Source organism: Terrapene carolina, unplaced genomic scaffold (genome assembly GCF_002925995.2).
Source record: "Terrapene carolina triunguis isolate 2854851 unplaced genomic scaffold, T_m_triunguis-2.0 Scaffold58, whole genome shotgun sequence".
Lineage (NCBI taxonomy): Eukaryota > Metazoa > Chordata > Testudines > Emydidae > Terrapene > Terrapene triunguis.
Window position 1 is genome coordinate 42,638,277 of NW_020664409.1, and position 17,578 is coordinate 42,655,854.

Below are 17,578 nucleotides of genomic sequence, written 5' to 3' on the forward strand. Positions count from 1 at the left end.
AAGTTCTTAGTAACGTATTGTTCTTAGTAACATAAATGAGATCTCTGTGCAGTTTTACTGTACAGATCAGAGAGGAAAACTTTGCCCATAGGCTAGAGGGAACATAGTAGACATAGTTTCTCTTGATTTTTGGAAAGATGCTTGATACAGTGATTCTTGATATTCTTGCATTTAAACCGGGGACAAATATGAATTGTATAGAACTACAAGATGGCTACAAAACTGCTATTTTTTTTAATCCTTGTTTATTTAGAGCATTAGGTCCCTGCCCAAAAGAGCATGCAATCTAAATTAGACATAACCCGGTGAGGGTATCCCAACAATAAATGTTCATATATACAAACCTTGTCAGTTTTCTTACAGTCTGGCTGGTGCAGCAGGAAGCACAGCACCAGGCACAGAAATAATGTGCAGCTCATTTAACACAACCCAGGCAAATGGCTCTGTGGTCAGTGTGGTAAATGTTGTTGTTCCCAAATTGGTCTACAGACCCAGGCGAAAATCCATTAGTACAAATTGTGATTGTTGACGTCATCCTTGAAATCGGAGTGAGTGGTATTAATAATTCAGCCCATTATACAGATAAGTTTGGATTTGGATCCTGAGAAAATGTAGATCTAAATTTGTCAGGCGAGAGCAGGTGTTTTGAATCCGTTTCTGTAGCTTTGTATTTGGCCTGACAAAGACTTGAATTTGGAGGTGAAACTCACTTATTTTGATATCAGAAAAGAAAGGGAAATGAATACTGGTCTGGACACAGATCTTAGATATTATGGTCTCTGAGGTAAATGAAAAAACTCTATGGAAGGCATGGATTTTTCTTTTTTTATTATCTTATTTATGAACGACTATGGCATTAGAATCCTGTGATAGTGCCTGATCCTGCACCACTGAATTCAATGGGAGTTTTGACTTTAATGGGTACAGGATCAAACCCATAGTGTAAAATTTCAGCTAAATGACCTTCTGTGAGTCTTTGCAACTCACAGCCCTGATCCTGCAATGAGATGTGGGCAGGCAGGCCCCACTGCATCCACATGGAGCCCCACTGAAATCAATATGGCTTTGTGTGGGAGGAGGCAGGCAGGTATCTTGCAGGAATGTGGTTTGAGTAGCTCTACAGTTCTAAAAACCAAATGGATAATTACCTGATGCAGTGTAGTCCCAGTCATAAAAAGATAACAGAAAATAATTAATTAAAATCATCAGAAATCCAGAGAAGGTTAACAAGTTAGGAGCAATCCACAGAGGCACTATCTGTAAAAATATTTAAAAGAAAAATCACATTGATGTTAAGAAGCCATATTTTAACAGAACACGTCACAACATTTGTAATAAAGAGAAGTATGTGTTAATAAATCAAGGGTTTCTATAGGTGCAAAATCAGCAAATATTTCACAATTTTAAAGATTCCTCAATTTTTTAAATTAAAAAGTTCTGGAAAATATGCAAGACATTTTCTTCTTAAATATTGTCTTTTTTGCCTAAATCTTTTAGTGACATTTTTAATAAATAATGTAGTTTAGAAATGTTCTATTTCATGCATTATACATATTTAATTATGGTCTTTGTTCTCCCAAGTGCTACATTGAAAATTTCTCATGCTTTTAGACACTAGAAAAGCAAGAAGACTGCAGTTACCACAGTGTGGTAACTCAGCATCCAGGCAGCACTGTAACAATCTTCCAAAGGACTCCACTCCCATACTGTAATAAGTAATTCTACAGGCAGAAATTCTGCAACCCCTTCTTTTCTATAAATAAACACTTTCAGATGTGACACACCCACAAAACAGTATGACTTTATAGGGGGGTACCCCTTATAAAATGAACTCCCTGAAGCAAAAAGATCTTTCTGCTCCCCTGGGATATAAATGTTCTGCACATAGTCCTCCCTCAAGGTATAAAGATGGCTTGCATACATATGCTGTAGTTTGGCTCCTCTTCATATGCTGTCTCATTATAGGAAGGGTCTACAATGGACACATGCATAACAGAAATGCTCCTAGCACATTGTAAAATCATGGCATACAGCCATTCTTCCTCCACTTTCTGTTTTTTCATGATAATCAGTGGAAAGTGAACAGATGTCTAACCAAGAATGTTTATGACATCCAAAAAATGTGTAATAAATGAAAGTAACATACAGTGATACTATCAGACATGATACCGTACCTAAGAAATATGCACTCACCAGCTAGTAATGCTCAGAACTCCCAGATGAATCTCCTACCTACATGTATATCTTGGCTGCTCTGCTAATATTCAGATAAATGCGTAAACCAGCTACAATAAGGTAGTTTTCTTTCTCTTCTTGGGATATGAATGTGTCTGCCTTGCTCTATAGCTATCTCTCCTTCAGTGCTGGATTCTCCTTATGTCTCTCATAATGCAGTAAAAGTGTGTACATAAACGCAGGGTGAGCTGACAAGTGGATGCTTTCCTTTCTGTTATGGAATACACAGATACATGTGCCATAAATAGGGTTAAACTGGCACACGAAAAGCTAGACCTAATTCCTAAGCATCCATATTCATACATTTTTTATAGACCATCACACTTTGTTCTTTACTTGACTGGCTCTGCAAGACTTTTTTTTTTTTTTAACTGCTCTAGGGCACAAGGAAGAGAGGAAATATAGTGCAGTGGGGTTTCTTTGGCTTCATGGATTCAAAAAATACAGAATTTATTCTTATCTTGTGTATATGAATGTATGTAAGTATGGCAAATTGTATAGGATAGCTGAACCAAAAGGAAAGATTTCTCAGTCCTCCAAAGGCATGTTTTTATTACCCAGTGTTTAATAAACAAATTTCAAGCAATTTGTTTAATTTCTAATAACATTCCTAAAACTCAGAGGGGTAGCCGTGTTAGTCTGAATCTGTAAAAAGCAACAGAGGGTCCTGTGGCACCTTTAAGACTAACCTTTATGCTCCCAATACTTCTGTTAGTCTTAAAGGTGCCACAGGACCCTCTGTTGCCTATTCCTAAAACTCTCACTCATCTCTCTACTGTGATGTACCTTTCTGGTCACATCAAAGTCAAATGTCATACTGTGAGATGTAGGTTCAGTATTATTTGCTAGATTATTGCTTCTAGCCCAGTTCTTGTATTTACTATGGATACAAAACACAAAAATAAATAATCTGAATAAATAAAGGTGGTTTGCAAAATTTACCAGCTAAGGATAATATCTATTCACTTACCCTTACCATTATGATACAATTTTACTTGCTGTTAGAAAAAAAAATTACTCCCTTTGTGAGCAAGTGAGTAAAATTTTGTAGGGCTGAGTGAGAGGAGCTGCAGTCAAACCTATTCTCAGTACTCAGAATATTCAGTACTTAAAATATTCATCTGGTTCTCACTAGTCCTAGTTGGCCAACTAAGTTTTGGAACAGAGCAAAATGTCTATAGGTCTACTGGTTCTGTGGCTTGGCTCCTGTAGAAACAACCAGAAACCAGTCAAACAATCCTAATGGACTCTACTGAAATTTCTACTACATACTGGATCCCCCATTTTGGCTGTGCATTCCCACGTCCTCTACAGGAGTTAACAGTGGTCAGTCTAGCATTAAAGAGATGTTGTCATCTAAAACATGGCCCAAGGTGTATGATTTTAAAAAGAAACTTTTACAAAAGCTGAGAACAATAGAAATAATTCTATGTTTTTTTTTTATTCCGGTGGAGGCAGGTTATTTTTTTTAAAAACCCACTATCCTGCATTGCTCCAGATTAGAACTGATAGTGAAAATAACTAGGAGCAAAAGTGAAGCTGACTATCTTCATTGCTGAAGCTGAAAGAAATGCAAAGAGTAGAGAGGCTCCCACTCCAGAGATTTTGGCTCCAGACCCAAAGTTTGAGGGAGGTTTCATTCCACTATTCTGGTTTGGGCCCATCTTTAGCAGAAAGATGTCATGTGCAATGGCAAGCCCAAAGGCAAGAATTTTTAATGAATCCATAAATTCGGGGGGTTGTACCTTCTGACTGGAGAACTGCAAATATAGTACCTATATTTAAGAACATTTTTTTTAAAAGTGATCTGGCAAACTACAGGCCCATTAGTTTGACCTCAGTTTTGTGCAAGGTCTTAGAACAAATTTTGAAAGAGAGAGTAATTAAAGACATAGGATAATTAGGAATAAGATACAACATGGTTTTACAAAAGGTAGATCTTGCCAAACTAACCTGACCTCCTTCTTTGAGAAGATAACAGATTTTCCAAACAAAGGAAATGCAGTACATCTTATCTACCTGGATTTCAGTAAAGCATTTGATACAGTTCGTAGCCGTGTTAGTCTGGATCTGTAAAAAGCAACAAAGTGCCACAGGACTCTTTGTTGCTTTTTACAGTTCCATATGAGAAATTATTAGTTAAATTGGAGAAGATGGGGATTAATACAAGGATCGAAAGATGGGTAAGGAACCGGTTAAAGGAGAGACTATAATCATATTGAAAGGTGAACTGTTATGCTGGAGGGAGGTTACTAGTGGAATTCCTGTAGGTTCATTCTTGGAATCAGTCTTATTTAACATTTAACATGTCCCCAAAAATGGGAGTGTGCTAATAAAATTTGTGTCTGACACAAAGTTGGGAGGTACTGCCAATATGGAGGAGGATCAGAATATCATACAAGAAGATATGGACTACCTTGAAATCTGGAGTACTAGAAATAGGATGAAATTTAATAGTGCAAAATGCAAGATCATGCACTTAGGGACAAACAACAAGAGCTTTTGTTATAAGCTGGGGATTTACCAGTTGGAAGCGACAGATGAGGAGAAAGACCTGGATGTACTGGTTGATCCCAGGATGACTATAAGCTGCTACTGTGGTATAGCCACGAAAAAGGCTAATGCAATCCTAGGTCACATTAGGTGAGGTATTGCCAATAGAGATAGGTTAAATAGGTCTTACCTGAGTTTTTTGAGAGCAGACTTAAGGAGCTTGACTTGTTGATTTTTAGCCTAACCAAAGCCTGAAGGGAGATATAATTGCTTTCTATAAATGCATCAGAGGGATAAATACCAGGGATGGAGAAGAGTTATTTAAGTTAAGGGTCACTGTTGGCACAAGAACAAATGGATCTAAACTAGCCATCAACAAGTTAAGGCTTGAAATTAGATGAAGGTTTCTAACCATTAGAGGAGTGAAGTTCTGGAACAGCCTTCCAAGGGGAGTAATGGAGGCAAAAAACATAACTGGCTTCAAGACTGAGCTTGATAATTTTATGGAGCGGATGGTATGATGAGGTTGTCTACAATGGCATATGGTCCATCTGTGTCTACTACTAGCAAATACCTCCAATGGCCAGAGATGGGACACTAGGTGGGGAGGGTTCTGAGTTATTACAGAGAATTCTTTCCCTGGTGTCTAGCCAGTGAGTCTCTCCTGCATGCTCCGGGTCTAACTGATCATCATATTTGTGGTCAGGAAAGAATTTTCCTCCTAGGTCAGATTGGCAGAGACCCTGGGGGTTTTCTTGCCTTGGGGCCCGAGTCCCTTGCTAGTCTGAACTAGAGTAAATGGTGGATTCTCTGTAACTTGAAGTCTTTAAATCAAGATTTGAGGACTTCAGTAACTCAACCAGAGGAGATGGGCCTAGTGCTGGCATGGGTGGATGAAGGTCTCTGGCCTGTGATGAGTAAGAGGTCAGACTAAATGATTATAATGGTCCCTTCCAGTCTTATAGCCTATGGAGTCTAAAGTCAACAAAAACCAGAATCAGTCAAAAGTAAATGAAGTTTTGAAAATTCTAGTACACCAAGGTGGTGTTAGGAAGACAGGCCAAGATATTTTAAAATATATATTTATATGATTTTTAACTTGACAGGGTCCCTTTAAGCTCCATGGCAACAGGCTGCAGAATGTAACCTTCTTTCTATGGAGGCCATAGAGTGAAGCTGTTCCTCAGTTCCCATTCTCTCCCTCCAACTTGAGGTGCCCCAGAATACCCATGGAGTAACAAACACTTGTTGCCAGTATAGGGGAACTTCTGCAGGCTTTGGAGCATAGGGAAACATGTGATGAAGGCTCTGCTCCTCTCCTTATGTTGGGTTTTTTTAGGAAGTGGAAGTAGGGGGGGGGGGGGGCTTTTCTATTCCACCACTGCCCTCTATAGCATGATAGGGGACAGAAGCATCTGGTCCTGAAATGCCAACTACCAGGGTTAATTATGTTAAAATTGCTCCCTTGCATACTATCTTCTCTGATTTGATCCTAAAGTGAAGTCACAGAGCTGAATTCGTGACATCACAATCATTTTCATGACAAAACACTGAGGATGTTTATGGGATTATGACTTCATTGCTGGATCAGGGATAAGTAGTGGCTGTGTTGTTAAACAAACATAGAACAAGCTAAAAATTACTAACCAAATACATCCATTTCTTTAGCTATATATGATGTCTGCTCTCAAGTTTGCTCCACTATACAAATTCCCCTTTAATATGCCTGTACAGATGCCATTATTTTCCTGAAGGTGAATATGGAAGTACATGTGACGGGTTAGATCACAGAAATCCCCTGGGGGCTGCCAACTGATGTGCCAAAACTACTTCTTCCCCTGCTTTCCCTGCCAGTTTGGGACTCCATCACCCTATCTTGTTGAGCCAAACACGCCAGTCTGCTCCAACACAGACCCAGGGTTTGACCCACATGCCCCAAAGCTGCAGACTTAACTGAAAGCAACTTAAGAAGTGTTCCTGTCTTTAACACTCAGATGCCCAACTCCCAATGGGGTCCAAACCCCAAATAAACCTGTTTTACCCTGTATAAAGCTTATTCAGGGTAAACTCATAAATTGTTCACCCTCTATAACACTGATAGAGAGACATGCACAGCTGTTTGTGCTCCCCCGGTATTAATACATACCCTGTATTAATTAATAAGGATTAATTAATAAGTAAAAAGTGATTTTATTAAATACAGAAAGTAGGATTTAAGTGGTTCCAAGTACTAACAGACAGAACAAAGTGAATTACCAAGCAAAATAAAATAAAACATGCAAGTCTAAGCCTAGTACAGTAATAAAACTGAATACAGATAAAATCTCACCCTCAGAGATGTTTCAATAAGTTTCTTTCACAGACTGGACGCCTTTCTAGTCTGGGCACAATCCTTTCCCCTGGTACAGCCCTTGTTCCAGCTCAGGTGGTAGCTAGGGGATTTCTCATGATTGCCGCCCCTTTTTTTCTGTTTCACCCACTTATATATCTTTTACATAAGGTGGGAATCCTTTGTCCCTCTGGGTTCCCACCCCTCCTTCTCAATGGAAAGACACCAGGTTAAAGATGGATTCCAGTTCAGGTGACATGATCACATGTCACTGTAAGACCCCAAGCCTTCATTCTTCCCAGCCTGACTCACAGGAAGGCTTGCCTGCCAACAGAGCCATCCACAGTCAATTGTCCTGTTTGAAGGGTGCCATCAAGATTCCAAACCACCATTAATGGCCCACACTTTGCATAATTACAACAGGCCCTCAAAGTTATATTTCATGTTTCTAGTTTCAGATACAAGAGTGATACATTTATACAAATAGGATGATGACACTCAGTAGATTATAAGCTTTGTAATGATACCTTACAAGAGACCTTTTGCATGAAGCATATTTTAGTTATATTATATTCACACTCATCAGCATATTTTCATAAAATCATATATAGTGCAACGTCACAGTACAGATTTATATGAGACTTATTAGCTACTATTTTACCCCAGTTGCAGTAAATCTAATTGTGAGCAGCTTCATTAAAAAAAAAAAGAAAGAAAGAAAGAAAAAATCTGCTGATGCCATTGCATCCGAGTGATGGCACCTCCCAACATTTTTGGTGATCACAGTAACTGCTCCCATTTTCAGCTTGTTAAAGAAATATCCAGCTCCCTGGACAAGTTCCCTTGGGAAAATATTAGACAGTGCTTGTTTGTAATCATTTGCACAACAGAAAGATAAAGAGATGCTGGTGGTAGAAAGCATATGCTGTAGAAAAAATAACTTGTACTAAGGATGTCTCCAAAAATTCAGTAATGAGGAATGTGATGACAACTGATGTTTTCTGTTATAATGATGACAAACAATAGGTACAACACTGGTAACAGATACATAAAAATCTAAACATACCCATCTCAAATATATCTATCGATTCAGTACGCGCTTGTGTGGTGAGGGTTTCGAGGGTTGTTATTTCGTTTTTTATAGGTTTAATTTCAGCTTTTTAAAATCAGTATCTATTGTTTAAAATTAAATCTGCCTTCTGCACCTTAAAACAAACCCTTACATTATGACTGGATAGTTCTTATAAACAATAAGACTCTTACCTTTACAATTCTGTTCCAGAGGGGCTGCATAACATAGACTGATAACGGGTTTGTGTCCACAGCACTGTACTGTGAGCAAAGAAACAAACATGTAAAAATGCAAGACATTGAGAACACTGTTTTCCATGGGTAGAATATGGCCTTCAGCATTTAGGAAAAATCAACCTAAATTTGATTGGTGTAAGTGTATTTCACCCTGATTGCCACTAATGAAGGTTTAATTTAATTAAGATGTGCTGACCTGGTTTATAGTACATTGCCAATAACAAACGGATTTTGTGGAAGACAAATGGAAGACAAATATCCTGAGACTTAGATTTAAATATATAATACACACATACACACACACACACACACATATGAAGATTTCACTTTGACAAATTAGTACAGATTAGTTCTATAACCACTCTATGCATAGAATTCCCATTGAATTCATTAGCTATCCTTTTAAGTCTTTTTTTTTTTAGTTAAATTGTCTTCAGTAGCACCCTTTGAAATGTGTATTCTCAGCAGTAGTATATTTCTAGCATGAATGTGGGATTTGAAGAAAACTACAGCATTATTCTCCTTTACATCTCTTTTAGAAAACAGCCATGAAAGCTTTCATATGCCAAAGTGATCATTCATGACTTCACCATGCTATTACTGTAAGCTAATTTCACTGTAAGAAAACATTTCCAGGAGAGACTTGGGTTACTAAAATAAAATGTCCCTAAAGGCCAGATTTTTAAAGGTATTAAAGTGCCTTAAATTGCAGATAAGTGTCAAGTGGGATTTTCAAAAGCACCTAAGCACATAACTCCCATTCATTTCAATAAGCAAATTTCACCAGGTGTGATTTAGGAGCCCAAATACCTTTAGAAATCTTACCCTAAATGTCCTCTCTTTGGATTATTGTTATCTGTTCCTGAACTAACATTATGAGTCATTTCTTCTTCACCAGTCAGTATCAAGACTATGTAACTTGTGTAATATTCTTAGAACCAGATCATGAATCAGGATTTCCTAGGTCCCTGCATCTGTTCAGTGTTCCTTTAATTTAAATGGGACTCAGCACTAGTGTAAGGGTCTGCTCTACCAGATCCCAGGTTTTTCGTTGCTAATACTATCTATGTCTGGCAACTCTTTAAAAGTGGAAAGGTCCTCTGTTCATAGAATTATAGAATCACAGAATATCAGGGTTGGAAGGGACCTCAGGAGTTTGGCTCTGTGAAGATGTTAGCTTTCCTTTGGGTGAAACATTGAATACTTGTGTGTATACTTCTCCATAATAATGCTACATCCAGTATCTATGTCTTCTGTAAAACAAAACTGCACCAAGTACTTTGTTCTTACTTGAACAAAACAATATTGTTCCTTAAACCTGAATATTATCTGTGTATTATTGGCAGGGCTGGTAGCCTGCCTATTATTAAGTTTGCCCAACACTTCCCATTATAAGACCCTGTTTTCAGTTGCATATAACTTTGTCAAACTTTAACCGTTTGGGTTGAAAATGTTCATGATAGATATCTGCGTCAGGCTTGTTTTGTTGTTTTCATTTTTGAACATTTGCCAGAACAAGGCTAGGGTAAAATACATTGTTTTGCCCATGTTAAAAATTCTGGTGACCTTTTCTTTTATTAAATGCTGTGGCACTCCCATGCTTTGAAGAAGGGACTTGACTTTTGGCAGGAGTTGGCCTTTGTGTCAGGGATGTGCCTTTTGCCTTCCCTATGAAATCTGTCCAAATTATAAGCTTTTGAATAATTGCCATTTGCACATGCTCAATAGACCTCTTCAATTTTAACAAATAAAATCTCGGAAGATTCCTGAGTATGCTCCATTCCCTCACAGCTCCTATGCGTAAGCAGACTGTGCATGTGCCATCCCCACAGAATGACTGAGCATGCTCCATCCCCAGGCTACGGGGCCAGCCTGTATTGACTGCGCCCAGCTGCTCTGGGTCGGGGTGGGGCCAGCCACTGGTACTGACAGCAGGGAACTAAAAGCCTGTCTCTCCTCTGTTCTCAGTGACCCCTCCCTCCCTTGCTGGCAACCATGGAGGAGAAAGCCATCTAACTTGAATGAAGGGGGTGGGAAGCCAAACTAGAGGTAAGGGAAAAGAGTAGATAGGGCCAAGAACTCTAGTGAGGATAGAACTGGAAAGGGATGTGAAACTATGATTGAATTGGAGGCGGAAGTCTGGGACTGGTTGGCAAAGGAGACTGGGATCTGGAGAGGAGATGGACTGGTTGGGCAAGGAGACTTGAAGCCTGAGGGAGAGGGGAGGCTGGGATTGGGAGCCATATGGGTGGAGAATGGGACTGGGAGCCAGTGAAGGAAATGGGGAGATGAGAGCCAACTGTCATAAAGGAGTAGAGACACTGAGATCAGTGAAGAGCTGGGGGAAGAGAGGAGATTGGGACTGGCTAGCCAAGGAGACTGGGGACACGAAGTTGCAGCAGGAAGGGAGAATTGGGACTATCTGGGTAAGGAAACTGGGATTGGGTGTGGGGGCACAGAGAGACTAAGAGTTGGGGGGAGACTGGGGCTTGGACAGAGAGACTGGAGGGAGAGATGAGGACTGGCTGGGCAACGAGACTAGGATGGAAATCCCGAGGAGTGGAGGGTAGGGCTGCGTAGGCAAGGAAAAAGGAGGACTGATACCAGAACTGGTAAGAGACAGGACTGGAACAGGGACAGCTTGGAGGGAAACAAGCAGAAGAGTCTGTGCCCATCCTTCCCAGAGCTTGGAGCCAAAGATTCCAGAGTCTCACTACTCCCCTGCTGTCAGCAAATCCCTGTGAAATCCATGTGCGTCCCGTCCCCCTCTAGTGCGGGTCCACATAGATAACAACTGACTCCATTATTTCAAGAGCCAGAATCTGTACAGTGGAGCTATAGGTTCCAACCCTGCTGGTGACCCATCTGGATGTCAGAATGATTCCACATGATGGAATTTCTGTTTTTTAAGTGTCTTTAACTGTCCCTTTTTTTTCTGTAATCCCCTGCCTCATCCTACAGACAAAAGCCTCAATCCTGATTCATCCCCAGAGCAGGGCCAGCCTGTGCACTAAATCAGGCAGGTGTCCTGTGGAAAAAATAGTATGTTATCCTGTCATTAAAGACTATCATAATGCACGTGCACAAGAGGGCAGAACTAGGGTTGCATGGAAAACCTTAATACTGGAATTTCCTAACTTTTAAATGCTTAACTTTGCAACATTAATAATGTTCTTTTAACATAGTTTGTGTGTGTGTAATTTTATATGTATATTTACTTGTATAATTGCCTGTAAATATACCTTTAAAACAAAAACATTAATGCCTTGTAGGCCTACTGATGATTATTGAATTTTGTGAATTTGCAATACACAGGTTAAAAAAACCAAGGATGATAACTATCACCAAACCTGATTTGCTCATTTATTTTCTTACATGTAATTCAGTTTCAACTATTTATAATATTTCAAACTGTACAAGTACATGTGGTAGATTCTGTAAAAATCATTAGATTTTAGTTATATGCTATTATATATCAGTCATTTGCTAGTAAATATTGGTGAGAGATGGGCAGAAAATGACATTTTTGTGTAAAATTATAAAATGTATAGTTTAGCTAAATTAAAATTATTGTATTTGCTCTAAATAATTAAAGAAGATCTTACTGTAGCCTTTCTGCTCATTTTGTCAACCATGTTATTTCCAAGATGACACTGTTATGCTTAGGGTTGCCAGGTGTCTGGTTTTCAACCAGAACACCTGGTCAAAAAGGGACCCTGGCAGCTCCAGTCAGCACCACCAACCAGCCCGTTAAAGGTCTGGTCGGCGGCGCAGCAGGGGCCCAGGGCTAAGGCAGGCTCCCTGCCTGCCCTGGCTCCGTGTGGCTCCCGGAAGCGGCCGCCAGGTCCCTGCGTCCCTAGGGGCATGGGCGGCCAGGGAGGCTCCACGCGCTGCCCCCACTCCTAGTGCCGGCTCCGCTGCTCCCATTGGTCGTGGGCGCAAGGGCAGCGCGCGGAGCCTCCCTGGCCGCCCCTGCTCCTAGGGGCAGCCAGGACCTGGCAGCTGCTTCCTCGGAGCCGCAGTAAGCGCCACAGGGACCCCACACCCACTGCCAGATCCCTGCCAGAGCCCGGAGCCCCCTCCTGCACCCCAACCCCCTCATCCCTGACCCAACCCCAGAGCCCACACCCCCAGCTGGAGTCCTCACCCCCCTCCCACTCCCCAACCCCATGCCCCAGTCTGGAGCCCTCTCCCTCACCCTGAACCCCTCATTTCTGGCCCCACCTGGAGCCCACACCCCCAGCCCAGAGTCCATACCTCTGCCCCCCGCATCCCAACTCCCTGCCCCAGCCCTGAGCCGCCTCCTGCACCCCAAACTTCTCATCTCCGGCCCAACTCCAGAGCCTGCACCCCCAGCCAGAGTTCTCAACCCCCTGCACCCCAACCCCCTGCTCCAGCCCGGAGCCCTCTCCTGCACCCCAAACCCCTCATCCCACACCCACTCCGAGCCCACATCCCCAGCCGGAGCCCCCACCCCCCTGCCCCAGCCTGGTGAAAGTGAGTGAGGGTGGGGGAGAACAAACGATGGAGGGAGGGGGGATGGAGCGAGCGGGACGGAGCCTCGGAGACGGGGTGGGGCAGAGACTCCGGGAAGGGTGGGGCAGGGGGCGGGGCAGGGGTGTTTAGTTTTGTACGATTAGAAAGTTAGCAATCCTAGTTATGCTGAGAGTTCTTCTGCTAGCATATATACATTTATTTTTAAAAAAGGAGGAAAATGCATTACATAAACTAAATTTAATTTGTAGGATGGGGTTGAGTTTACCACTAGCCTGTATGTACAGTATTCCCAATTGTAGCTACAGTACTTTATCAGCACATGTTATCTTCATATTGTATCATCCAAACCTTAACTGCACTGATTGATTTTTTTTGATGGTGCTGCTTGCTACTAAATAACAGAAGTTTGGAACAGTGCATGTTTGTGCTTGTATGAATATTCAGATTGATGTGTGCATCAAGCCATATATCCCGTATGGCAAATGGATAACCATGTGGTATATATTGTGGAGGGGGGGGTGCATATATATAGTGTGGGTGGGTGAGGTGTGATATTCCCTATGGCAAATGGAATAGTCAGTTAGTATATATTTGAACTACTGAGACTTCATGTAAGCATGAAGAGTCCTAAAGTTTCCCTCTGTCCCTCCCTGCACCCCCCATTCCAAGCCTCATTGCCTTTCATTTTCAGAGGAAGATTTCAATGATAGTTAGGTGCCCAAAATAGTTCTGAAGATCTGTCCCTTCGTGCTTTTGAAAATCCCACCCTTAAGACTTCAATTATGAACTTAAGTGCCCAACTTCAGGCTCCTATTTTTGAAAATGTTGGCCTGTGTATATAAAAAATTCACATTAAAGTGAATGTATCCAAAGGCTAAATAACTTTGTTGTTAACAATGATGCAATTTTGTTTTGAAGTGTCCAAACTTTTATGCTACTTAGAGATGCGTTTTTAATAAAAACAAATTTTAGCCCGTGATACCACAAACACTTATGCCCATGCTTAACTTTAGGCATCTTGATAGTTCTATTAAAGTCAATGGTACTATTTATGTGAGTAAAATTACCTGCTTAAGCATGTGTAGAATCTGAGTCTTAATTTGCAATATTTTGTTTTTTGCCGATGGCAATTTTGTAAAATTCAAATAAGATACCTGACTAATCATAATATTTTTTAAAAACCCACATTAATAATATAGTTCATTGTAAATTTTAATCTGAAACTGCAATTGCCCAAATTTGCAAATTAGTTTTACACACCCTTGACTAATTTAAATAAATTATTCTTCTTTTTCAATCAAGTGACTGATCATTATTTCAATTATTTAAATAACCTTGTTTTATATTGCTCCACCCTGATGTATTGTGATTATTTTTCTTTAGGGCAAAACCTACAGCTTTAAGAGATGTCTGATGTCATCACTAAGAAGCCCAAGATACTGTAGTTTGCCAGCATAAGTAATGAGAAATCTCTAATATCATACACAGGCTATCTGATAACATGCTGGACATCAAATTCGACAAATTCAGTCATATTGAAACAAGAACAGTCAGGATAAAAAGAGGTAGTACCACCTGACCTTCAATCTTGCTCTTTCCTCCTCACCCACCCTCTCTTTTTCCTTTAAGCACACCATAACATTAAAATACTAAAATATCTATTAAATAACAGTAAAATACAGCTTCGTGGCCAAAGTACTCAGAAACTCTCCAGAACATCTACCTGCTCCCAAGGAGAAAACCCACATCAACTCATTTTCTAGAAATATTTATATTGATCTTAATTGTAAATATGGATCTTTAATATACCTAAAAACAGTGAAACAAAATCAACACTTGCCAGCAAATGAAAGCATTTAAACTGCTTTGCATAAGAAAGGTATTTGTTTTTGTTTTTTGGTGAAGTCATAAGCCTTGATGATAACTCCAGGGGAGAGTGTCATTATTTTTAGTAAAACATTGTGGACTGCAGCAATATTCTGTCACATTACATGCAGACTTTTCAAGAACAATTTACAGTATATGACAGGGTCACTTACAGTCCATTGGAAGGGAGAAAGGGTTCCCCTGTTCTTGGATGAACTGTGGACTTTTGGAAAGTGGGGGAATGTTCAGGAAGATGTGAAGAACTAGAATAGAGACCTGCTCTTTTTTATTTGCTGATCTGTTTTAGTTAAACTGAAAAAAACACATGTATAAACTGGATGGTGCTGGGAGAGGCATTCAGACATTCTTCTTTCAAGGGAAAAAGCAGCTACGGCTCTGTTCCAAAGAAAATACTCAGAGCCTTCAAGACCATAAGTCTGTTGCTCCTGGTTCTTTAGGAGACCAAACTATTCAGTAAAACAGGTTCCTAAATTGTGGTCTCTGAACCCTTCTTGATTGTTAGACTTACTTGGCTGAGGGAGGTAAGTATCATAATCCTTTATTTTTCTGAAGTAAAAATGAGTCAGACAGGTAAAAGCCCACATTCTTAAGTGCACTCTCTAACTTTGAGTGCCCAGCTTTAGAAATGTACGGTCATATTTTCAGAGATACTGAGCATATACGGCTGCAATTAAGTCAAAAGAAGTTGTTTGATGCTTAGAACCACTTAAAATTATGCCTTAGCTCTCTGGAGTTAAGCACCTGAATATTAAAGCATCCAAAGTTAGATGCAACTTTGTAGGAGGAAAATGTCTTAGAGAACTAGATAAATTCACAGAGATTAAGTCCATTAATGGCTATTAGACAGGATCTGTAAGGAATGGTGTCCCTAGCCTCTGTTTGTCAGAGGGTGGAGATGGATGGCAGGAGAGAGATCACTTGATCATTACCTGTTAGGCTCACTCCCTCTGGGGCACCTGGCATTGGCCACTGTCAGTAGACAGGATACTGGGCTGGATGGAGCTTTGGTCTGACCCAGTATGGCCGTTCTTATGTTCTTAGGTCATTTATGAAAATATGCTTTTTCCAAAGTCACAGACTCTGTGACTGAGTCCTTTTAGAATCCAGATCTTAGTTCCAAATCCTGTGCTTTAACCACAAGACTATCCTTCCTCTGTGCTTAAATCAGCTGTAAATATGGCTGTAGCAATACCAGTTTTTTTCTGGTGTAGACAAGGCTTTAGACAGAGCACTAGAGCACAACACTAAGGAAATAAATGAAGGTACTGAAGAAACTGACTGGCTCACAGTTTAAACACTAAATCCTCATGACACCAATAATACTAATAATGACCTTTGTAAAAGCTGCTAGATAGAGCAGGCCTGTGGGGTTGTACTGGGCAACTATGAGCAGAATTTGGCCCATTTTCAGCTTCCAATAAATGTTTATTGTTGCAAAAGTAAAATAGTGGTAGGGTGCTCCTCACACAAAACCAAACAGTGCTTATATATAAAAAACAAAATTGTATTGTCATTGTATTTATTTTAATGGAAATACCAAAGACACATAGCTATGTCTCTTTTAGGAAAGCAATAACCATGGTTTTAGGAACAAGCCTTAATAGACTGCAAAGGGACTTGGGGTGTTCTTTCACTGATACCCCAAAGAGATGTTCAGATTTATCAAGAACATTTAATTTATTATAAAACAATAACACTACTATAAAGATTCTCATCGGGGACAGGGAGTGGCTAAAGGCAGTGGGATGGAGAAAACAGCATGTGCTGTTCCATTCTGCTCCCTACTCCAAACATACTTCTGCTGTATTTAAGACAACTGGCAGCTCCTTGAAAGCCACCCTCCTTTTCTCCCTGCTCTAGGAAGGGCTCCTAATAGAGCTAAACATGGGCGTAATTCACATATTATTACTCCTGGGGGAATTCTGCACCAAAAAATTAAAATTCTGTGCACAATATTTTCAAATTTTGCAAAATTCTGCATATTTTATTTGTCAAGATAACACACTATAATCACACCAGTTTCAATTATTTTTTGGTATTTATTTCAAAATACCTGTCAGCAAGTATGTCTGTAACAATACAGACAAAAAAAAAAGATTCAGGGAATGTTTTTTGACAAGTAGACTCCTTACTAGACATATTAATACAGAATTCCAAGTAATAATTCATTTAAACTACAATACACAACCATATTTCCCACACGCCTCAGAAGCAGTGCAAAAGCTTAGGGAGGTCTGCGGAAACAGAGGCGCTGAGGGAGAGGGAACTAATTGCTGGGAAGGAGCCCAGGTGTGAACTTGGAGGGTTGTTGGGTATGGGTGGGAAAAGTATGGAACAGGTTTTTTTGGGGGGTGAGGAGGGATTGTTAGGAAGCTTTCCCCATGCAGACCCTGGTTGACCCCTAGCCTCTCCCATTCAGTCAGGTACATCTGCCCGTCCACGTGTGTCCCTCCACCCCCACTCAGACACCCCCTCCCCCTGTCCCCATGTGTCTCTGTGCCCCCACTCAGTCACCCCCTGTCCCTATGTGGCCCTGCACCCCCTTCCCCATCACCATATGGCCCTGCACCTCCCTCCCCACCCCCATGGCCCTGCGCCTCCACTCCCAATCAGCCCCTGCCCCAGTCTGTCCTCCCCCACTAGCCCTTATGAGCCCCTGTCTGACCCCCCAGCAACCAGGGCCGGCTTTAGGCCGATTCAGCCGATTCGGCTGAATTGGGCCCCGCGCTAAGAAGGCCCCGCGCTGCAGCTCTCCACCTCGCCCTCAGCTCACTTCCCCCTCCTCCCCTCCCCTGAACGCTCCGCCCCCTCTCCTGCTTCCCGCGAATC

At 41.0% G+C, this 17,578-nt stretch overlaps 1 protein-coding gene across 2 annotated transcripts in view; it reads right to left on the reverse strand.

Annotated features, from left to right (window-relative positions):
• The window catches only part of LOC112101928 (ethanolaminephosphotransferase 1-like), an 87,986-nt gene that overhangs the window by 58,582 nt on the left and 11,826 nt on the right, over positions 1–17,578 (reverse strand). Inside the window, exons 2-3 of one of the 2 annotated variants that reach the window (XM_029913455.1) lie at positions 8,321–8,389; positions 1,149–1,257 (exon numbers count right to left, since the gene is read on the reverse strand). In XM_029913455.1, coding sequence (XP_029769315.1) covers positions 1,149–1,257; positions 8,321–8,389 — 178 coding nt within the window. Of the gene's footprint in view, positions 1–1,148; positions 1,258–8,320; positions 8,390–17,578 lie in introns of those variants that run through there. The other variant, XM_029913457.1, reaches the window with a different exon arrangement.